Raw genomic sequence first — 24781 nt, forward strand, 5'->3', positions numbered from 1 at the left:
AAATAGTTATAGAATAACACACAAGATCCCAGTTCTAGAAATCCAAGTTCACATATGCTTGTATGGATTAAGGAGGATATAAATCACTAGCAGTTGCCTCAGGTATACTGACCACAATGAGGCTTTTATACTACAATCTTTAAAAAAATTACTTTAAGAACTAATCATGGGGGGCACCTGGGTGGTTCAGTCAGTTATGTGTCTGCCTTCAGCTTAGGTCATGATTCCAGGGTCCTGGGAGCCAGCCCCGCATCAGGCTCCCTGCTCAGTGGGGAGTCTGCTTCTCCCTCTCCCTCCACCCGCTGTTCCCCCTGGCTTGTGCTCTGTCAAGTAAATAAATAAAAACTTAAATAAAAATACCTTAAACAATTAGTCACGTAACAAAAAAAATTAAGAGTGGGAAGACAAAGACACACACACATAGACTAAACCTAAGGAGGTAATTCTGCATTTTGCATGGCATTTACATATAACCAACATCACACCTGTCACAAGGGAGGACACAAACTTACTCATGTTGCTCATGGGCCGCATGCCTTGGGGTGACTGCCCGGACTGCTGATTCTGCTGGTTCTTTGCTTGCACCTGGGGCTGTGTCGGCATCTGATTTACTTGATAGGGCAGCCCAAGAGCTGCATAGGCCCTTTCTATAGAACTGGGATCAATCTGACTAACAGTGCTTAGGCTGGGGGTAGACTGCTGACCCACCCCAAGAGAGCTAGTATTTCCAAGTCCAACTGGTGCTCCAGTCAGAATTGCTAGAGAAGACAAAGAAAATGGGATTATAATGTTAAAGATGTAATAAAAACAGACCAACCCATCATGAATTTAAAAGACATAAAATTATTTTTATGTGATTATGAAACATCTCAGTACATGCCTCTTGTTTTTCATTATTTCCCTGAAAAAAATGTCCATATGTAGAACTGAATGGTCAAAAGAGGGTCACTGGCATGAAAGACTTTCAATCCAGAATACTCAAAAGCCTCCCTATAGGCTGTATCGGTGTTCCCACCAACAGTGTATCCATGACTCAGAGCCACACAAATACCAACACCAGGGAGCATCATTTCTTCTAATGTAATGTGAGAGAAACAGCACCTTATTTCATTTTTTAATAGTGAACTTTCTGGTATGTCCTCCCTCTATTAAATAATTATTATTATTTCCTTATCCCAATTTTCTCCTGGGTTACTTATGACTTCATTAACTTATGGTACTTAATTCCTTCTTCACATGCTGCACACATATTTCTAAATTTGTCTTTTCAGCCCTAAATCCTTAATGTTTTGTTTCTAGAGAGGAGGTGTGGTAGTTGCACTTAAATCTTTCTCCTTTTGTCTTTCTCTAAGAAAAGCTCATCATCCCAAGCTTATAAAAATAATCTCAAACTTTTTTCCTTTTTCTTTAAATTTCAAACTGTCTAGGTATTTAGACAAGTATAAAAGAGTAATTTACCCAATGTCATTGTCTTTCAAGTTTTCATAAATGTAAAAATGAAGCATAAATTCACTGTTTTTATACAGAACGACTATTAACAGTTTCTGGATCTTTAGGTAATAGAAGACTAATTCTAATCTCATTAATATGAAATTAACAGTAGTGGAAACAACCTAGCACAGGAATGTCACATAATCAAAAAGTACTCTAAATCCCACCAAAGTGCACTGGTAAGAGTCTAAGAATGTTCTTAGTACAAAAGCTTCTCAAAAGATTTAATCACTTACACTGTTGATTTCTCTTATCTCCAGCGTTTTTAAGGGGGAGACACACAGGACAATCATGTCTCGTACAATTCTTCCAGTGTGAAATGATTTGTCGAGAAGATGCACAGTGTGCCACTAAAAAGAACAAGAATAATTTTTTCAAATGCAGTTTATAGTTTTTTTTTTACATTAATTAACAAGTGCTAAAATGCTAACTCATTTCATCTTCCTAATATTCCTATAGGGTACTATAACCACTCACATTTTACAGTTGAGAAAACAGGCAAAACCTGGTTAACCAATTCGCATAAAGTCAGAATACTCAAAGTGGGATTCAAACTTAAGCAACCCGGCTCCAGAGCCCATATTTTTTACCAAGATGTGCAATCTACTTTACTCTATAAAAACAGATTTCTAATGACTCCACAAATATATAAAATATACTAAGTTGGGTAACATTGTTTTAGTATTTGCCTGACTGCAAATCCTCAATAATATTTAAAGTATATTATGCTAGGGCAAATCAAAGTCAGTAAGGATCACCACAAAAGAGATATCCTTCAAAATTTCTACCACAACCCTAGATACTGACAAAATAATACCGAATTTTATTATATCCTAATATGGAGTAAGACATTAACTGTAAAGGAGTTTCAAAATAGAGATCACATTTTCTCTCTTCTCTTGGACTCTGAAGGTCAGTTGCTGAGCACAGAAACCCTTTGAGCCCACTCACCTTGGCAGGACTTGCCTGACTGGCAGTGTGTCATGTGGTTTAGGACGTTCTTCATTGTGCGACAGTGGGGAAGGTTGCACTGCCTCACCTCCCCATTAGCCTGCTCCCTGCGCTGGCACTTGTGAGCGTGCAAAAGGAGAACCAGCTGCTGCTGGATGAGCTTGCGCTTCTCTGGGTCAGCTGTGTGCGCTCCAGAACCCATCCCTTGGGCTACTGGAGTCACAAGGCCTGGTTGCTGGACCTGTGGGGCCTGCTGTTGACCCTAAGGGATAAAACAACAAAGATACATTTAACATAGGTGTCACAGTGTGCTCTTTAATAAATACAGACCTAGACATTTTCAATTAAAACCTTTAAGGACAGTCTACCATGTGCCACAGGAGATTCCAAGGTAAAATAAAACAATGGTTCCTACCATCAAGAAGCTCAGTAAGAAAACAAAGCTACATTACCAAGTAATACAGTCAAAGTATATATAGGATATAAAGCAAAAGTAAAGAGAACAGCATGATAAGCTGAGGTGGACGAGGAAAAGGCAAGGAGTCTATAGTGAAGAGAATGTCCAACTCAGGTTCTGAAACACAGTAACAATGAAGAACTCCTCGGGAGACCTAGCAGGATCCTTTTAGGTGGGTGAAAAATTAGTTTTTGTAATTATCGAAGAAAGCCCCTTTTCTTCCCCAGTGAAAAAAGTAAACATTTCTGGGGACAGAGATGCCTTGTTTTATTCATTTTTATTATCTCTAGTAATTTAAGTATTTGAAATACAGGCAATTCAGTGACTATATAACACAAATAAAAAAATTAAAAATCTGAAAGAGAAGTAGCATTTCTACAGGACAATTTTTTTCCAAAGGTGAACATGGACTACTTAACAAATTTACACCTAGAAATCGTTTTACTTTGGCAAAATAGCAAGCAGCAGCTCTTTCTGCCCATGGGTCCCATGCCCATGCTTTAGTAAAATCCCTCCTGGCACCAAAAAAAGAAATAAAAATAGCAATGTTAGCAGCTTTGGAGATTTCCTGAAACAAAAATCACGGTTTAAAACAACGTGTAACTTTGAGGGTGAGGGAGGTTACTTTCGTATGGTACTCAGATACAAATCAGTAGATACAGTCATTGAGAGTCCGAATGCTTTGCCAGAGTCCTTCCCAAGAGGAGAAAGGTTCTACTTTGCAATTCCATAGAAATGCTCACAAGCAGAAGATAATCAATAGAACAGGCCACAAAATTTTCATTGTAGCAGCCCCACTTGCTCCCATTTGGCCAAGCACTCTGACTGAACAATACTGTAAGAAACAAAAACCCACGGGAAATGGAAGGAAGGAACAAGCTAGATCACAGTGTCCATCCATTAACTCCTAGTGTGTATACAGACAGCATGAAAGTTTAACACAGTACTTCTGTCAAAATGCTACTTTAAAGACAAATCTTTGATAGATTACTACCCACCATGTTGGGCATTCCTCCACCAGGAACTGCCTTTTTGTCCATGGCAAATGGAGATAAGTTATTTGGTAGCACAGACTTCGTCTGAATCTGGAGACCAAGGCCACTGGCTCCAATCTGCTGTCCAGAATTCTGAGTGTATGGTGAACCGTAAGGATTAGGGTTGTTCATCATTCCCATCTAAGAATAAATAAAAACAGACAAGAAATTAAATCTTATTCCCTGCATTAACAGAACATGACCATTCGTTTTCCACTTCCTAATTTATAGAGACAATTTTAAAAGTAGTCCTCTGCTGTTATAAACAGACTAGAAAAGTATGTTCATGGAAATACTCATATTTTTAAGATCAAGATTTATAGGGGCATCTAGATGGCTCAGTTGGTTAAGCATCTGCCTTCGGCTCAGATCATGATCCTGGGGTCCTGGGATTGTGCTCCAAGTTGGGCTCCCTGCTTGGTGGGGAGTCTGCTTCTCCCCCTGCCCCTCCCCCCACTTGTGCGCTCTTCTCTCTAGTCCTCTCACTTGCTTTCTATCGCAAATACATAAATAAAAACTTTATAAAGAAATTATTTAAAAAGATTAAGATTTAGGGGCTTCAGGGGAGCCTGGGTGGCTTAGTGGATTAAGCCTCTGTCTTCAGCCCAGGTCATGATCTCAGGGTCCTGGGATCGAGCCCTGCATCAGGCTCTCTGCTCGGTGGGGAGCCTGCTTTCCCCCTTCTCTGTCTGCCTCTCTGCCTACTTGTGACTTCTCTGTCAAAATAAATAAATAAAACCTTAAAAAAAATATTTAGGGGCTTCAGCTCAGGTAGAATAAGTCTACAGAGCTATTTTCTGTAAATATTTGATAAATGTGTTTTAGAAAACTTATGAGCATCTTCATTAAGCTGTATCTAAAAATCAAGGGTTTGTCATTCACCTTCACTTGAATGAAGTAGATGCATTTTTGTTTAATGTACAAAATATGGCTTAATAAATTAAATTCAACTCAATAAATGACCTAATCTCTATGTTAGAGAGTATGACATGTCAAGAGCATCTGAATGCTTACTCTAGCATTTTGTTCATATAAAAGGTAGAAAACAGATAATTTAGGGGATATGTCCTTTTTTCATTTAGGGATACAGTGGCACAGTGATTTTAAAACTTTTGATATCTGGGGCTCCTGGGTGGCTCAGTGGGTTAAAGCCTTTGCCTTCGGCTCAGGTCATGATCTCAGCATCCTGGGATTGAGTCCCGCATAGGGCTCTCTGCTCAGCGGGGAGCCTGCTTCCTCCTCTCTCTCTGCCTGCCTCTCTGACTACTTGTGATCTCTGTCTGTCAAATAAATAAAAATAAAATCTTTAAAAAAAAAACATAAAAAAAACCCAACTTTTGATATCTGAATCCCTTAGACAGAACATGCAAACTTCAGAGTCCACATCATTCCCTGCAGTCTCAAACCTACCTGCTTTATTAAATTACCTGCTTGGCTCCTAAAGTAAATCTGAGTTTCTCTGTAACCCCTATATACTTAAAAAAGTCAATTTTTGTCTGTACTTAGGACAGGCAATCTGGAGCGATCATACTGGATAGTTATAAACTTAATGAACAGAGTATTAATTATTCAGAAGCCAAATGTTTTACTGATAGCAATGATGCAACTTACAATCCTGTTCTTCCATAGAAGAATCCACCAGAAGTCAACCACCACCTATTAAAAACATACTGCAAAGCTCTCAGCATAGAAACTAAGAAGACTAGTACTACTACCCAATTAAAAGGAGTCATACTAGATTTCTAGTCTACTCAGACAGATCCAGGTCTACCAGAGGGGCCTTCAAATTCTATCTCCAAACACACACGCGAACCCTAAACTGTTCCCTGTCCGCTGTCAGTGTCTTAATTCAAGCCCCTCATCACAGCTTGTGCAGGCTGTGTCCAACAGGTTTTCTTGCCTTCTGTCTCTTCTATTTTTTACCCTACCCAGAGCCTTCATGATGTTCACGAAGCCTGACTATCTATCCATGGTATCCTTCTGTAGCCTGTACCCATTAACTTGCAAATCTGAAGAGCAACTTTCTTCTTAAATCTCTATCATCTGCCTTAAAGACTTCCCTTTTCCCTATAACTAGGCAGTGGCACACCCTCCCTTCCTGTCTGATTTCTGAACGATAACCTGTAAAGAAATAAGATACTAAGTTCACCAAGAAGCAGTCCAATTTTCATTTTTTGTTGCTTACTTAGTGGTGCAACCATCAACTAAGCAGCAGCTACAGATTCTACTGGAACTTTAAGATACATTTCAGAAGTTACCATGTCTGTGAAGCATCTATTGTTCCAGACCACTGAAGCGCTTTTTCTGCCCTAAAAAATGTTTGTGCAGGGGCGCCCGGGTGGCTCAGTTGGTTAAGCGGCTGCCTTCAGCTCAGGTCATGATTCCAGGGTCCTGGGACAGAGCCCTGCATCAGGCTCTCAGCAGAGAGCCTGCTTCTCTCTCTCCCCCTCTCCCTGCCACTCTGCTTACTTGTGCTCTCTCTCTAGCTGTCAAATAAACAAATAAAATATTAAAAAAAAAATGTTTGTGCATTTATACTACAACAGAGGTGAAAAAATAAAATGCATGCCTCTTCTATTCCCCCCGGACCATGCACATTAAGAGAAAGAACCTTAGTTCATTTATCTTTGTAGCCCCGCTGCCCTTATCCTGCTCAACAAAAGAACTTGTTGACTCAGGAAAAAACAGAAATATAAGAGTCACAAAATAAACTCATAAACTTCAGTGAATAAAACTGTTCTTTAAATTATATGCAGTACTGGGGCGCCTGGGTGGCTCAGTGGGTTAAAGCTGCAGCCTTCAGCTCAGGTCATGATCCCAGGGTCCTGGGATGGAGCCCTGTGTTGGGCTCTCTGCTCAGCGGGGAGCCTGCTTCCCTTCCTCTCTCTCTGCCTGCCTCTCTGCCTACTTGTGATTTCCGTCTGTCAAATAAATAAATAAATAAGATCTTTAAAATAATAATAATAATAATAAATTATATGCAGTATCTATACAGAGGATTTATAGAAATATGACATCTTCAAAGGTTTGCCTGTAATGAAAAACTAAAGAACTGTGACAGTTTCCAGATGAGATCAGAGACTAGGAGTTCAGTAACTCGGGGAATAAGCCTGAGGGAAGTGGCAAGGTTTGGAGAGATCATACAAGAATGGGGCAGTCTTGGGACGCCTGGGTGGCTCAGTTGATTGGACGACTGCCTTCGGCTCAGGTCATGATCCCAGAGTCCCGGGATCGAGTCCCACATCAGGATCCCAGCTCCATGGGGAGTCTGCTTCGCTCTCTGACCTTCTCCTCGCTCATGCTCTCTCTCACTGTCTCTCTCTCAAATAAATAAATAAAATCTTAAAAAAAAAAGAATGGGGCAGTCTGAATGGGGAGCATCCAGAGTAAAAAACTTACTGCTTCAGTCTCCAATAACTGGAATTTCCTAAATGAATCTGGCCTACAGAAACAGGCTTAAACACAAGTCAAATTTCTTCTGGTAGTTTCAAGCGTGGCTGCAGTGCTGGTCCTCCACATGCTTTTAAAGTACTATTATTTATATGAATATATAGGTCCAATAATACATGAGCTTACATCTGGGGGAGTTACATTTCAGTTGACTATTTCTCCTATCAGCATGGAAACTCATGACGGACATAAAATGAATGCTATTCTGACACAGAATCTGCAGGACAGACCATAAAAGGCCAGCAGACAATAAATTAAGTTTTTAGGAGTCCTTATTTATGAAAATAAAACAGTGATTTGTAAGCTACCTTGATGTCTCTTAATAAGCATAATATCTCTACTCAAATATACTACAGTAGAATCTGGTGGTTCACATTGTTCACACAGGCACTGCCTTATCTGACTCCAACTGGGTTTCAACCAGTTCCTGACATTGGCTTTCCCAGTTACAATGCATTACCTAGAAACTCCAGGGTGGACTACTGGTCTCACATATACAGACTGCAATGACTGCTGATCAGTGGCAGTAATGCATTCCTAACACTTCTCATCACTTTGACCCACGAAGACTCTCAGACTTCTGGCTTTTCTGGTCTTCCTCAGGGTTCTGGGGCCAGTGTTTGACAAAATACAACCAATCTCCCCATCTCCACATCCCTATCCTTCCAATATCACCAGCCTCCAGGACTTCCCCACCAAATATAACAGGACGGGAATATACTGTACTTAATTTCCACTACACTGTAGTTCATTATTTGATCTTGTTTCCCTTCTCTGTATCTCAAGTGATCCTTGACGTCCAACTACCCACCACCCACCTGCACCCCAAGGATAAAGAGAACCACCTAAATGGAAAAGGCAGAGAGGACCAGGAAGCCACAACAGTTCTAGTCAACAAAAACAAAAAACACCTCAGGGAGACTACTTTCTTTCTTTCTTCCTTTCTTTTTTAAAATCTGACTCTACAGGGGCGTCTGGGTGGCTCAGTTGTTTAAGCGTCTGCCTTCCGCTCAGATCATGATCCCAGACTCCTGGGAGCGAGCCCTGGCGGGGGAGGGTGTGTGGGCAATGGGCCCTGCTCAGTGGGGGAGCCTCCTTCTCGCTCTGCCCCCCCTTCTCTATCAAATAAATAAATCCTTAAAAAAATTTGTCTCTACAGGTTTTTTCTAAGTTTTCAATATATTAAAAGAAGAAACTTATGGAGCACAGGAATCCAGAAAACACCCGACAGGGGTTATCATTAGCAAATACATAGAAAAAATAAAAGTAGTACCTCAAATATAAAGAAAATAATTGTTTGGGGATATTTAGCACAGTGGAAAAAAAAAATCCCTTAGTAAGATTTGAAGATACCACAGTAACTCAAAACAATACCCTGTGTGTGACTCCAAGATTCATCAAATAATAAAAACAAAATTAACTAAATCAGACATTTCCTACTACCTATCAGATTTAATAAATGCCAGTGTTATATATCTGAATCCAAGTTAGATGCCAGATACTACTTAGTAACTGAGGGTACAATGATAAACAAGAAGGACTAGGGATCTCTTAGAACCTACAACAAATCTTAAATATTACTTTTCAGAATCATTCCCCTTACTCCTGTACCAATGCCTTAGTTTAGCAGGCCTCATCACCCATTAAGACTATCCCTCAAACTGTTATTACAAACCTAAAACCACATCCATCTAGATGGTAAATTTGGGTATAAGACCCTCTTCTTTCAAATCTGTCAGATTACAGAATTTAAGATTAGTCTTTCTCTCAAAATGGATTCTTCCTCCTTAAACTTAATACCCACCATCCCAAGTGGTCCTTCCTACCTGCTTCACTCCTGGCTGATTCAAGTTCTAAAACAGATCAATCACTGCTCTTATACTTCAAAATTTTATAGGCTAAATACTCTTTAACATCATATGGCAAAGATGATCACTAACTAATGTTAATTTTAAGAGAAGCACTCCAAAAATGACATTACTGTTCCTGCCACCTCAAAAAAATTGTAAAAAGGGAAAAGGAAAGAAGGAAAATGGGAATTATTCCTAAAGCCAATATTCATTTGAATCAAGTTCAGACTTTATTTTATTATTTATTTATTAAATTTTATTTATTTGACAGACAGAGATCACAAGTAAGCAGAGAGGCAGGCAGAAAGAGAGGAAGTTCCCCACTGATCAGATCACAGAGAAGCAGGCTCCCCACTGATCAGAGAGCCCGACCTGGGGCTGAATCCCAGGACCCTGGGATCATGACCTGAGCTGAAGGCAGAGGCTTTAGCCCACTGAGCCACCCAGGCACCCCCAGACTTTTTTTTAAATATCAATTTCATCAGTCACAATTCATACAAAATTTGGAAACCAATCTATACAGATACCAAATAACACAATTCTTCACAGCATGTGAGGTAACCAGAGACAGAGGAAAGGAAGGTTAGGATCTGCCATCCCCCAGATCCAGGACTACAAAATAAGAAGTAAAAAGTAATACATAAAAATGCTCTAAGATGAGGTGACTGGCAGCGACTGGTGGCTCAGTCAGTTAAGCATAACCTTTGGCTGAGCTCATGATCCTGGGGTCCTGGGATGGAGTCCAGCTTCGCCCTCCCTGATCAGTGGGGGAGTCCGCTTCTCCTTCCTCCTCTGCCCCTTCCCATGGCTTGTACTGTCTAAAATAAATTTTAAAAATCTTTTTAAAAAGAAAAAAGAGGGGCACCTGGGTGGCTCAGTGGGTTAAAGCTCTGCCTTCAGCTTGGGTTGTGATCTCAGGGTCCTGGGATCGAGGCCCGCATTGGGCTCTCTGCTTGGTGGGGAGCCTGCTTCCCCCTCTCTCTCTTGCCTGCCTCTCTGCCTACTTATGAACTGTCTGTCAAATAAATAATTAAAATCTTAAAAAAAAATCTTATAAAAAAAAAAGTGATAGGGTGCCTGGTTGGCTCAGGTTGATTAAAGAGTGTGACTCTTGGTTTTGGCTCACGATCTTGCAACTCATGGGACTGAGCCCCACATCCGGCTCTGTGCTCAGTGTGGAGTCCTCTTGGGATTCCTCCCTCCCCCTCACCACCTCCTCTCACTCCCTCAAATAAATAAATAAATAAAATCTTAAAAACAAAACAAAAGGATGTTCCAAGGCTTTGTCTGTGAATGGCCCAGCAATCATGAAAACTGAATTATAGAAAACAGGCAGGGTTCCTGCTCTTACAGGATCTAGCAGATCTAGCAATGATCACCCCTATATAAGGTTACAAGTAAGTGAGGAGGTGACTGCTGCTGCAAGAAACATAAAGGCAACTCTATGTTTTTACCTGTGTAAGTTTTATTAATACATGGATCATAACAACAGAATGACATTATACAGTGATCAACAACAGGCACTTTTAATTCAAAAAGACAGAAGTTGGGGCGCCTGGTTGGCTCAGTGTGTTAAGCCGCTGCCTTCGGCTCAGGTCATGATCTCAGGGTCCTGGGATCGAGTCCCACATTGGGCTCTCTGCTCAGCAGGGAGCCTGCTTCCCTTCCTCTCTCTCTCTGCCTACTTGTGATCTCTGTCAAATAAATAAATAACATCTTAAAAAAAAAAAAAACAACAAACAACAAACAAAAATTCTCTGTAATACCCATTTCCTGACTGGTCCCTCACCTGTGTAACATAAAACCATAGGGCTGCTGTTAGAACTAATGACCTTAGCATATTAATTCAGCAGCTCCTTAACTGTTGGAGCTAATGCTAATTTAGATACAACTATACTGTCTGCTGTTATTTAATAAAATTCTGGATCTTGTCTCTTTTTAATCATAACAAGCCCCATAACATGGGTTGCTTGGGTGGTTCAGTGGGTTAGGCCTCTGCCTCCAGCTCAGGTCATGATCTCATGATCCCAGGGTCCTGGGATCGAGCCCCACATTGGGCTCTTTGCTTAGCAGGGAGCCTGCTTCTGCCTCTCTGCCTACTTGTGATCTCACTGTATCAAATAAAATGAAATCTTAAAAAAAAAAAAAGTTTAAAAAATCATAACAAGCTCTTTAACAGAACAGATCCTCTTCTTTTTTTTAAGATTTTATTTAAGAGAGAGGGAGAAAAAGCATGCACACAAGCAGGAGGAGGGACAGAAGGAGAGGGAAAAGCAGACTCCCCCTGAGCAGGGAGCCCCAGTGTGGGACTTGATCCCAGGACCCCAAGATCACGACCTAAGCCAAAGGCAGATGCTTAACTGACTGAGCCACCCAGGAACCCCTAGATTTTTTTTTTTTGTATTTTCTAAGAGGGGGGCATCCAGAATATTAATGAACACTGCCTGAATAAAAAGTCCTTAGTTCCGGGGCGCTTGGGTGGCTCAGTTGGTTAAGCGACTGCCTTCGGCTCAGGTCATGATCCTGGAGTCCTGGGATCAAGTCCCTCATCAGACTCCCTGCTCAGCAAGGAGTCCGCTTCTCCCGCTGATCACTCTCCTCTCGTGCTTGCTCTCTCTCTCTCTCTCTCTCTCAAATAAATAAATAAAATCATTAAAAAAAAAAGTCCTTAGTTCCAAAGAAAGTTAATCTTCCACCAAATTTATAGAATATTAATCCACTGAAGTCTCTACTAGTGGGCATCCTCATATCCTCCAGCCAACAGCTGTTCATGTGGTATATTGTTTCATCTCCTGTTATAGCTAAGAGCTATGTCTCTAGAAGATTACAGCTTAACTTAGGTGATCTAGATTCGATTTCTCCCTCTCCCCATAAAAATGTTTGAACAACTTCACAAAAATGGAACTACAATAATACTAAGCACATGCTCCCACTACTATTACTACTCTACAGATAAGTCCTTAAAATATACCACTCACAAAGGGCTTACTTCTATTAATTATTTAGTTCCCCAATAATTCCACCAGGTAGGTTACCCACTCTTACTACTTCCATCCTACAGATGGGAAATCTGAGGTAGAGCAAGCAAGTTGCCCAAGTTACTATAGCTACATGTGAATAATTGAGTTCATTGTTAACCTGGGCAGTAAAACTCCACCGTCCACATCATTAATTATGATGATTAATTTCATCTCTTTCTTCATACATAAAAAGGCAGCTATTAGGGAAAGGATTTTCAAAAATGTTTATTTCTTTTGTCACCAGCATTTTTAAAGAGGTAGATTATGTCTTGTGACGTTACTGGAGAGTGAAAGAATTTCACCAAGAAGCGTGGCAATATGCAGCTGAAGAGGAAACGACTGTGCTAACAGCCCAGAAACTAACCCAGGTAGCAGGACTCAAAATCGGCCCTCTTCTGCCGTTCATGGAACTTCCAGAACTAATCAGTCAGAAATAACTTTAAGACATAAAACCCTGTCTTCATCTTATGCTAACTCTAAAATCAAACACTAGCTTAAAGGGGGATATGACCCAAGTTTTTCCCCATAAACCACTGTTAGGCTTTGGAAGAACGCTGTTTAAGCAGTAATGTCACAACCCACGAGCACACTCTGAACCACAGATTCCTCCATAAAAAGAACTGTGCACAAAAGTCACTGCCATTTGCCAAGACGGTTCAAATCTTCAAGTCTCACTGAAAATTTCCTTAATTCCGGATTCTTAAATATCATTAGAACTCTTAGGAATTTTGGAAGAAAAGTAATGAATATAATCAGCTCTTTGAGGTAATTTTAGGACCTGGGCCCACAGAAAGGGAATTGCTATCCAATAATTTTAACACCTTGACTCAACTTTATTTTAATCTCCAGTAAAAAAATATAGTTTTTTTCCCCCCTGCTATAAAGAGAAAACTTGTTTTATAAAAGTACTTGGTTGTATATTAATTGGGTATCTCATCCTAAACCTACATTATTCCCCAAAACTCATTTACTAAATAAGCATTTAGAGTTCTTCTATGTTAGGAAGCGCTTTATGTACTTTACGAGTATCAACTTTAAAAATATAGACAGGACTCATTTAAAACCACAAAATATTTTAGTAATAATATTTTTATATTTGAATTCCTCCATCCCATGAAAAGAGGCACTACAAAGGTTATTTTTGTCTGTTTTATACACTGCTATATATCCAGTCCCTGAAACAATGCTGATACGAGAAATTTGTGTTTTGTTTTTTAAAAAAAGATCTTATTTATTTGACAGAGAAAGATACAGCAAGAGAGGAACCATATGCAGGGGGAATGGGAGAGGCAGGCTTCCCGCTGAGTGGGCAGCCCGGCGTAGGGCTCCAACCCAGGTCATGACCACAGCAGAAGGCAGACGCTTCACGACTGAGCCACCCAAGCGCCCTGAAATTTGTGTTTCAGATTATAAATACATAGTACCCCACTATGATTGAGTCTTTTTTTTTTTTTTTTTTTTAAGATTTTAAGTAATCTCTACACACAATGAGGGGCTCAACCAGAGATCAAGCATCACATGCTCAACTAAGTCAGCCAGGTGCCCCTGAGCCTTTCCTTTCAAATTTCTCTTCCCACCCTGTACCTGGAATATGTAAGCCTGTAAGTAAGGTCTATGAAGTAAGTTTATTCACAGCTCTATCTTCATTCAACACCAAAGCTAGGCTCAGTAAGTATCTGATCAGTCAGGGAAGGTTTCATCTGTCACCCCACCACTCCCCGCTGGAGCGTAAACAACAGGAGGGCAGGGACTCTTTACAGCTATGTTCTAGAACCCAGAAGAGGTACCTAACAAATATTTTACCTTTTTTTTTTTTTTAAAGATTTTATTTATTTGACAGACAGATAACAAGTAGAGGCAGACAGAGAGAAAGGGGGAAGCAGGCTCCCTGCTGAGCAGAGAGCCCGATGTGGGGCTCGATCCCAGGACCCTGGGATCATGACCTGAGCCAAAGGCAGAGGCTTAACCCACTGAGCCATCCAGGCACCCCTAAATATTTTACCTTCCTGATTCTGGTTTCCATTCCAAATATTCAAACTGAACCATATCAACACAGCAACATTAAAGTGCCAAAAAGGGAAAATCTACAGAGGAGGTAGGAAAGATAACAGAATCTTTCCCTAAGAGGTCAATATTCTTTACTGTGTAGCAAATAAATTAATTAATTAAATTTAAAAATTAAGGGCTTTCATTTATGAATATGACCTCAGTCTCCCCACTCCCTATTCATCTCCTTTTTTGTTTTTTTAAAGGGGAAACATTTCTTTTCTTTTCTTTTCTTTTTTAAGATTTTATGTATTTATCTGAGAGAGAGAGAGTGAGAGAGAGCATGAGAGAGAAGGTCAGAGGGAGAAGCAGACTCCCCGTGGAGCTGGGAGCCCGATGCGGGACTCAATCCCGGGACTCCGGGATCATGACCTGAGCCGAAGGCAGTCGTCCACCAACTGAGCCACCCAGGCGTCCCTCAACTCCTTTTTTTTAAGTAGGCTCCATGCCCAGTGTAGAGCCCAACACGGCACCTGAACTCACGACCTTAAGATCAAAACCTCAGCTGCTGAGTTCAAGAATCAGATGCTTAACCGACTGAGCCACCCAAGCGCATCTCCTCCCAGTCTTTAATTTCACCCCTGAACTCTCTCATCATCATGATTCTCAGGAACACAAAGTCCCAATGTCTACTCAGTAATTGAGCTTACACAGAGAGCTTGCTCAACTGCTTGTGAAAATCTTAACCATCTTCAATATCACCTTCCAAGCAAAGTCATCTTTTTCATTCAACAAATATTTACTAACTATATGACAGGTGCTGGCAATTATAGGAATACCACTTCAAAAAATAAAGAAATAGGTATGTAGGAAAAATATGAAGGAATACACATCAAATATAGAGTTATAACATCTTAATTTTATACATCAAGAACACACTTTAAAAGTTCTGAAAAATGTGTTTGGTGTGTGTTAGTTAATAAAGCTAAAAGAGTAGGCTTTTTGAAAAAGAAAAGCCTTTCCAACAATGACCAAAATTATGTTAACTAAACACTTGGAATGTCAGTTGAGGTTTCTGAGTAAATGAATGCATCTTAATGTCCACTAACTAACGAGAAAAAATAACATTTAATAAATCTTTTAGAATAAACACCTCTTGAAAACCAGGGATATTCCAAGTAGTGGAAATACGTGATCTCTCTCTGAAGATGGTATAGAGCCAGCTAGCTCAAAACTATATTTTTACAAGTATGCTATGAAGGGTAAAGTGGGCTTAGAAAGGAATTAAAAATTCTCTAGGATTTGTGAAAATATTCCAATACTTCTTCTAATACCGAGAAAACAGGAATTAGCTAGCAATCAGCTAGAATAAACTGAAGGTATACACTATCACTGAACTATGAAAAAATGGTTTTACTTAAAATTAATGTAAGAGCTTCATAAAATTTGTGCCAACACAGATCCTTGGCATATATGTGAGAAATGGTACACCATGGAAGAAGATTAAGCAGGAACGGTAAAGAATAGATGAGAAACTGACCTCAAGCCCTCCCTCCATCATGGGAACAATCAAAAACATCCTGACCGTGCATACAAACCCAAACTGCACTTACCTTAATGGGCTGAGGGCCTCTCAATGCCGTCTGTCCTCCCATCTGCGGAGATCCTTGCTGCAGTGGCTCGGGCATTAAACTGCCAGCATTTCCCATGCCTGGGTTTGGGTACTGCATATTAGGTCGCCCCCGGCCTGCTCCAACTGAACCGTTCATGACTTGATTAGGCATCATCCCCTGTCCATTGCCTGCACTCAACATTCCAGGATTCATGCCAGCATTCATCCCTGTGTTCATTCCCAGGGCAGGCTGATTTACCGGACTGTTCATCATACCTGCTGCAGATGGCGTCGGACCCTGATTTGGTCCACTAGTGCCCATCCCCATGTTGGGAGAAGTCAAGCCTGCCTGTGCCATTGGGCTTTTAACCATGCTATTTATCAAACCTAATCCAGGACTGTTCTGTTGGGGCTGGCTGGCCATGCCTTGGCCTGGGCCACCAACCCCCATATTGAGGTTAGGGGAACTACCAGACCGTAGCAATTCTGACAGCTGTTTATGTTTAGAGGCTGCATCTTGTACTATGCCAAGACTTGTCTGAAGCTGATTAATATCACCACCATTGGTCAGTCCCAATTCTGTAGAGTTGATTAATTCATCTGGTAAGTCATGCTCCAAGTCAAATAGAGAGCCAAAATCTAAAAGCAAAGAGAAAAGACAGTTAGTCTGACCATCAAAATCACAAAATTCTCTGTTTAGTTCTTGATAAGCATTAAATATTTCCAAACTTCAATCCATGGGATACCACATGTATTATAGTCTTTCATATTATGCTAAAAATTTTTACATATGTATTTAAAAATTAGAAAATATTTGGCTATGCCAACAAGTTTAAACACCTATGAACTGTACCTAAAGTAGGACCAAAGGAAAAAGGATTAAATGTTAGCACAACCCCAATACATGAGTTGCCCAGTTTGTACTGCTGTTCATGAAAAAAGATATACAACCATTCAATATTGCAGAATTCCTTAAAGAGGTTAAAATAACTTATCTATACACAAACTAAGTTCAGAATGAAATACAAGACTTAAAATATTATAATAATAAAGACAACTGATGGTTTCTCAGCCTTTTGGCTAAGATCAAGTGAAGAAAACTGACAGAAAGATTTATCATTCCAAGAACGTTAACCGTGAACTCCATGACAGGGGCTATCTACCATCCCTTACTAAGTGCCTATCAAAGTGCCTGATCTGAGTGAATTCACTTTCACCTGACCTCAGCCTACAGAGAGCTTTCCTTTAACCAAAATCTCACTGGAATAGGATATAAAACCATGCCTACCTAGTTCCTTTAACAACATACAAATCACCCCAATCCCCCCAAAAAGAGAATGCAAGTTATGGATTAACTCAGGGTTTCTCAAATCTTGGCACTATTGGGTATTTAATAATTAGATACACTTGAATCAACTGATTATACTATTAAAAGATAGTCCATCCCTTGAAGACAAAATACCACTTAGTAATGATCTACTTGGGTCCAATTTAATCTTGATTAAAGATTCTTCCTCTATGTGCCCTTTCTGTTCTCAAGAGCATTCTCATGGCACGAAATTATCTGTGTGTCTGTCTCTCTCTCCTCCTCCATGCTACCTCTTCCTACCACCACCCCTCACCCTACCCCTGCATCCAGACTCTGTATTTGGGAAGGACAAGTTTCACCACTCACACACCAACTCCCTAATGTCCAACACACTTAAGCATCTGGTTATATTGTAATTGCTCTGAATTGGGAAACCTAGGTGCATCAGTTGGTTAAGCATCCACCTTCAGTTCAGGTCATGCTCTAGGGGATGGAGCCCCACATGGGGTCCCTGCTTCTCTCTCTTCCTCTGCCACTCCCCCTGCTTGTGCTCTCTCATTCTGTCATATAAAAAAATAAAATCTATTTAAAAAAAAAGAAAGAATGGGAAGTTCTAATACACACACACACAATTTGCTCTGTATTACATCCCAGGATCTCTGGGCATGATTCAGAGTCCAGATTTTTATAGTATTCTTTCCTTTTGAAAAATCATTTTGTGCTCCTACAAAATGTATCTTAGGCATTTTGGAATACAAATAAAGTCTCGAGTAAAATTTCCCTTCGGCCCAGGATCCTGGGATAGAGTCCCACAACAGGCTCTCTTACTCAGTGGGGAGACTGCTTCCCCCTCAGCCTGCCACTCCTCCTGCTTTGTGCTCTCTCTGACAAATAAATAAGTAAAATCTTAAAAGAAAAAAAATTTTTTTTTCTGAATCACTACTGAAAAAACAACTGCTTAATATGTGGATATATTTCCTTCACTGTTTCCACTTACATAATTCACTAAACTAAAATCATACATATTTTATGAACAATTTTGCATTCTACTTTTCCCCTACAGTATACAAGGATATATCCCATCATCTGCATAGTTTGCGTTGAGCATTTAAGTAAAAAAAAAACTCTGCTCATTTAGAAATTTTATTTATTTTTTTAAGATTTTTTATTTATTCATTTGACAAACAGAGATCACAAGTAGGCAGAGAGGCAGGCAGAGAGAGGGGGGGGGGGAAGCAGGCTCCCTGCTGAGCAGAGAGGCCAAATGTGGGACTCGATCCCAGGACCCTGAGATCATGACCTGAGCAGAGGCTTTAACCCACTAAGCCACCCAGGCGCCATTTAGAAATTTGAAAAGTGTACATATACGTAAGTGACAAGAGGAAATCACAAAAGGAAAGTAACAATACATTTCAAAACTTAAGTAAAAAGTAAAGATAAAAATTGAGTTAAGTAGCCAAGTTATATTAGAAAAAAATAGTAGCAAGATAATCAAAGATAAAAGTAACTATCAAAAGAAGAGAAAAACATGGGGCGCCTGGGTGGCTCAGTGGGTTAAAGCCTCTGCCTTCGGCTCAGGTCATGATCCCAGGGTCCTGGGATCGAGCCCCGCATCCGGCTCTCTGCTCCGGGTGCGGAGTTTCTGGAAGGTTAAGGAAGAAAGAAAAAAACAGAAAGCAATACAGCTAATCAGCCTCACACAAAAAAATTAGAGACAAAAATGGATACGTTCCTGAGAAAATATTAATGAAACCTTAATCAAACAGAAATTCTGTAGGGTAAACATCCCAGTTTCTGCAAAAAAAATCAATGACATAAAAAGACAAATATAAGGGAATGGGAGTTGTTATTAGAGAGATCCAACAACTAGATATACCTTGTTTGGAACCTGCAAACCAACTATAAGAAAACCCATTTTTAAGAAGAGAATCAGGAAGGGGCACCTGGGTGGCTCAGTCAGTTGATATCAACTCTTGGTTTTGGCTCTGGTCATGATCTCAGGGTCACCGGACTGAGCCCCGAGTTGGGCTCTGCGCTCAGCAGGAAGTCCGCTTGAGATTCTTTGTTCGCCCCTCTCCTTCTGCCCCTCCCCAGGCGCCTCTCTCTCTCTCTCTCAAATAAATAAATAAATAAATAAATAAATAAATAAATAAATATTTTTTTAAAAAAATCAGTAAAATTAAATATGACTGAGTGGTGGGTAATATTAAATTATTGATTTTGGTGGGTGTGGTAATAGCATAGTTACTATGTTAAAACAAATCCTTTAAACTAAGAGATACATAAGAAGATTTCTGGTGAAAAGACTGGTCTGGGATTTGCTAGAAACACTCCAGCAAAAAAGGAAAGTAGCGGAGCATGTATGTGTGTGCAAAAATAACTTGAAGTAACAGGCACATGGGAATTCCTTTTAACTATTCTATTAAGTTGAAATTTCCCATTTAAATAAGTTTAAAAAAAGGAGACACAGAAAGTCTGAATAATCCTAAAATACAATTAGGGATCCTCCCTGTCCCGATGCCCCTCCCCTTGTTCCTCTGCACTCTCCCTCTCTCTCTCAAATGAATTAATCTTGAAAGAAAGAAAGAGAGAGAAAGAGTGAGTCTCTGTCTTAATCACTGGTTTATCTTCCCATGAGGAAAACACCATATCTAAATGTTTTTTTACAGGCATTTCCCACTGAACTTTTTTTTTTTTTTGAAGATTTTTTTTTTTTTTTTTGAGAGAGAGGGAAAGACAGTGTGAGAGAGAGAGGGGAGGAGAGGAGAAAAGGTCTGAGGGAGACGCAGACTCCCCATGGAGCTGCGAGCCCAAGGTGGGACTTGATCCCGCGACTCCAGGATCATGACCTGAGTGGAAGACAGTTGCCCAACTGAGCCACCCAGGCACCCCCCCTCACTGAACTTTCCAAGTAAAAGTTCAACCTCATACACAGTTCTAGAAAACAGAATACTCTAAAAATCACATGGCCAGTACAAGAAAAGAAAATCATGAACGTAAGAAGCAAAAACTGAAAACAAAAACCCCAAAACAAAACAAAACAAAACCCTGCAAGTCAAATTCATCAGTGTCTTAAAATGCACTGTAATGATCAAGTTGGGATAATGTCAGGAATCCAGGGTGGAGGGATCTTCATTAGAAGCCTAGAATATCTATAAACGCCATCCACTGTATTAACAAAGGAGAATGGAAATGTAAGGTTCATCTCAATAGCTGAAAGAAAAACACTGTATAAAATTCAATACTCAGGGGCACCTGGGTGGCTCAGTGGGTTAAGCCGCTGCCTTCAGCTCAGGTCATGATCTCAGGGTCCTGGGATCCAGTCGCCTGTCTGTCGGGCTCTCTGCTCAGCAGGGAGCCTGCTTCTCTCTTTCTCTCTCTCTCTGCCTGCCTCTCTGTCTACTTGTGATCTCTCTCTGTGTGTGTCAAATAAATAAATCTTAAAAAAAAAAATTAATACCCAGTCACACCCAACAAAAAACTACAGCAATCAAGAAAGTGATGGGAACTTCCTTAAAGTGATTAAAAAAAAAAAAAAAAAGGTTCCTTCCAAAACCCAGAAACTGACAGCAAATAATGCATTAAGGGACCAACATCAAAGTCTCTAGCATCAGAACAAGACAAAGATAACCATGACAAACACTTCTAATTCAATGTTGTACTGGACAATCCAGCCAAAGGAATAATACAAGAAAAATTACACATTCAATGCAATGCCAATCAAAATCCTAACAGTTTTTCAGGGAACCTGACAAGAGGATTCTGAAGAACACACAGAAGAGCCTAGTTTCCACCTCTATATAACAAAGTGCCTACACTTCATAAGTTAATTTGTAGAATAGTGCCTGACACATATTAAGCACCACAAAAATGTTTTATCTATGATTAGTCCATGGAATCATTACCCTATTAGGAGACAAACAATCTTGTAACAAGGAGAACAAACTTTTATCAGGCACTTTCAACAAGGGATTGTTCCTGGCACTTCAAGAATTGTATTATTCCCACTAACCCTTCTCAATAGTATCTGTAGTAGATAAGAGCCACACACACAGAATTCACTGAGAAGTCAACTTTAGGAATATGGAAGTCCCCCTGGAGACCCTAGAATCTTGAGGATTTTAATTTAACCTGCATTATAGCCACAAATATGCTCCATCTGATTGCTCCTTCATGTTTATGCAAAACATTTCCCATCACATTAAAAAGTTTAGCTCCATCAGGAAGCCAGACAGGAGGGTTTACATGGATAGACCCTGAAAATAAAAGTTTTGGTTTTTTTGTTAATGGCAATCCTGTATTTTCAATAGACCTAAAATGTAGTTACTACTACAAGAGATCCACTCAGGTTCCAACTCAAAGATTGATCCCAATATTCCTGTTTCCCAAGATGGCTCTCAATGTCAACTAGGCACTCCCTTCTACCTTTTGTTATGGCTAAATGTTTGTGTGCATCTTACTCCATTACCAAATTATGAGTATCTGAAGGATAAGGGCTGCATTTTTTAAATTATTTATTTATTTATTTGACAGAGAGAGAGAGAGAGAGAGAGAGAGATATCACAGGTAGGCAGAGGGGCTGGCAGAGAGAGAGAGAGAGGGAAGCAGGCTCCCTGCTGAGCAGAGAGCCCGACGCGGAACTCGATCCCAGGACCCTGAGACCATGACCTGAGCCGAAGGCAGCGGCTTAACCCACTGAGCCACCCAGGCACCCCGCATTTATTTTTTTAAAAGATTTGAGAGGCAGCTCGCATATGTGCACAGGGGAGGGGCACAGACAAAGATTCCCAAGCAGATTCTCTGCTGAGCAGGGAAGCAGGATGGGGGGCTCAACCCCACAACCCCAAGATCATGACCTGAGCTGAAATCAAGAGCTGGACGTTTAACTGACTGAACTACCCAGGCATCCCAAGGGTTGCATTTAATAAATACATTTCTCACACGATCTACCATATGCTCACAGAATTAAATAATGTTTTACAGCAATTCTAAAATTGCATACTGTATTTATATTTGATTGGTATTTAAACTTTATAAGAGTTCTCTTACCTCTTCTTAAAACATTTTTTTTAAAGATTTTATCTATTTATTTGACAGACAGAGATTACAAATAGGCAGAGAGGAAGGCAGAGAAAGAGGAAGGGAAGCAGGCTCCCCACTGACTGGAGAGCCCAATGCAGGGCTCCATGCCAGGACCCTGAGATCATGACCTGAGCCGAAGGCAGAGGCTTAACCCACTGAGCCACCCAAGTGCCCCTACTTAAAACATTTCAACAGCTATACTAATTTGGAAGACTACATAAAAAAGTCATATATTCTTTGATCAAACAGACCCTATTATTTCATCTAATATCCTTAACACTCATTATTACCCCTAAGCTACTTTGTGCCTCAAAGCTCTGGACATTTATGATTCCTAAATGCCATCAGCTATCACTGTTATCTATACCTTGGCACTGCACAGGGAGTCTAAACCCAAATCTATAAGCTGACCTCATTTAGAAACTGTGAGCTCAAGTCGCCCTTCCATCAAGATACAGTTAAACTTTCTCTACTTCCTTCATGGAGTTTTATTATTGTTGTTCTGTTTTTAGGGACAGGAACAGGGTTTACTGAAAAAGGTAAACTACACAGAAGATTCTGATGTCCCTGGCTAAGTGACAGAGAATCTGAACACCTGATGAGAAATTTCAGAACCTTCTGTCCAGAGGGATGGGCCAGAATAACTTCCAGTGTGAGTCCTTAGCTACAATTTTGTCCTAGACAACAAATGAAACCCTTGGTCTAAAACTAGTAGAAAAGCAGTCCCAAACTAAAGCAAAATGTATGAAGATGCAAGGGAAAAAAATAATTAAAAAATTTAATGTCACATTTAGGAAATCCTACAGGATGGTGAGTTTTAGTACTGACCAGCCTCAATTTCATGCTTGTTACTTAGCTTTTCAAATTCTTCCTCTTCCTTCAAAGAAAGGGGAAACAATGAAGGTTCAAATAAATCATCTTCTCAGACCCCTATCTCAACTTGCCCTTCATAGTAATTAGTTCACATTTGCTGAATAAAATTCAGATGTTCAACAAACATGAGAAACCTAGAAGATCCCCTAAGCTAAGAGTTTGGAATTTTTATTATAAAGAGAAAATTGGTCTACTGAAGAACATTAAGCAATAATAGGATATGAACAAATCTGTATTTCTTAGAGCCCACTCAGGCAAACAAGATAAAGAATGAACTGGACGGACGTGCTGGAGTCAGAGACTGGTTAGGGGACTGCTGCTGGAGAAGTGACAAAAACTAGCAGTTGATCCTGGAACAGATGTATTAGATGAGCACAGGCAGGCACCAAAATGTCAATCAAAAGAACTCTTTCTGACTACAGGTGGCGGGTTAAGAAAAAAGACAAGGATGACTCCTAAGTTTCTGGGCTGCATGACTTAAGAGTATATAGTGGTTCTGCTATCCAGATGGGAAATCTAGAGGAATACACGATGATGTAAGAAAAAAGTCACCACTGGACATTAGGGGGACCATGAGATATACAAGTGTTTAAGGGACAATAATCTTAAACCATCAAAGGATGTTAAAACCCAATATTCCCCAGCCCATCCACCAGGAATACTGTCCTGGAAACCAGGTTCCAAGAAAGAAATGTTAGTGATGTCCCATGCTCCAGAGAGAATTGACTAAATGTAGATACTAGGAAATATTTACTAATCCAGGTAAGAGTGGTTCACTGGAGTTGTGAACAGCAAATGCCAGACTGCAGTGGACTGAGGGGTAGGAGGTAAGAAAGGAAAAGGCAGCAAGTATCTTTTCTAGATATTAAAGCAAGCTCCTAAATATTTGCTTAATTGCCTCCCTTCTCTATGGCTAGAAATTTATAAATCTAAATATGGTTAGAAATGTATTCTATTACCTTTTAGACTATCCTACAGCAAATTATCACAAAACAGTATCACAGACAACTGCTGAATAAACTCACATTATGTCCAATAAGATATTTCCTGCTTACTTTTAAGAAATTATCAACCAATCAACATCACTAACGGACAGTTCCTACCAAATAGTTGGTTGAAAAGTTCCCAAATACCTTTAATGATGCTCAAGTACAAAATAACTTTGAGTAAAATGTTTCTTCACCTGAGTGTACATTCAATCCAAATACAGTGATACAAATGTGACTAACAGGACAGATTTAAATGTGATTTGCAAAGTTTAGAATACATGAGGTGTATCTAATGGACCAGATATTAGAAATGTGACAACCTAAACAAAAACAAAATTGGATTGAATTATGTGGGAAACCAGCGTTGAGTCAAAACATCCTTTCATTATTACATACTGATTTTGTAGGTCACCCTTGGTGTTTTCTATATTGCTATACAATTTAGCCATGTAATCTCTTGTAAAATGAATACTCACATCACTTAGCCTTTCCAAAAATGATGCTTCCACAATATATGAGAAACTAGATAAATACTACCTACCATGAAATACATAAATGAAGCATAACCTTCAAAATTAGAATACTTAACAATACAATCCCACACTGCACACTGTGCTGTGAGCATAAATAATAGGCTTTTTTTTTTTAAGTTTCTAATTAGGATGTGACACTTGAAA

General features: G+C 39.9%; 2 protein-coding genes across 2 annotated transcripts in view; both read right to left on the reverse strand.

The window, feature by feature from the left end:
* Positions 1–24781, reverse strand: part of L3MBTL2 (L3MBTL histone methyl-lysine binding protein 2) — a 529035-nt gene that overhangs the window by 120272 nt on the left and 383982 nt on the right. The window lies entirely within an intron of this gene.
* The window catches only part of EP300 (EP300 lysine acetyltransferase), an 83575-nt gene that overhangs the window by 47320 nt on the left and 11474 nt on the right, over positions 1–24781 (reverse strand). Inside the window, exons 3-7 of the mRNA XM_082739910.1 lie at positions 15853–16490; positions 3898–4074; positions 2443–2704; positions 1728–1841; positions 513–758 (exon numbers count right to left, since the gene is read on the reverse strand). Coding sequence (XP_082596036.1) covers positions 513–758; positions 1728–1841; positions 2443–2704; positions 3898–4074; positions 15853–16490 — 1437 coding nt within the window. The remainder of the gene's footprint in view (positions 1–512; positions 759–1727; positions 1842–2442; positions 2705–3897; positions 4075–15852; positions 16491–24781) is intronic.

The sequence above is a fragment of the Mustela nivalis genome (assembly GCF_964662115.1).
Source record: "Mustela nivalis genome assembly, chromosome: 7".
Taxonomy (NCBI): domain Eukaryota; kingdom Metazoa; phylum Chordata; class Mammalia; order Carnivora; family Mustelidae; genus Mustela; species Mustela nivalis.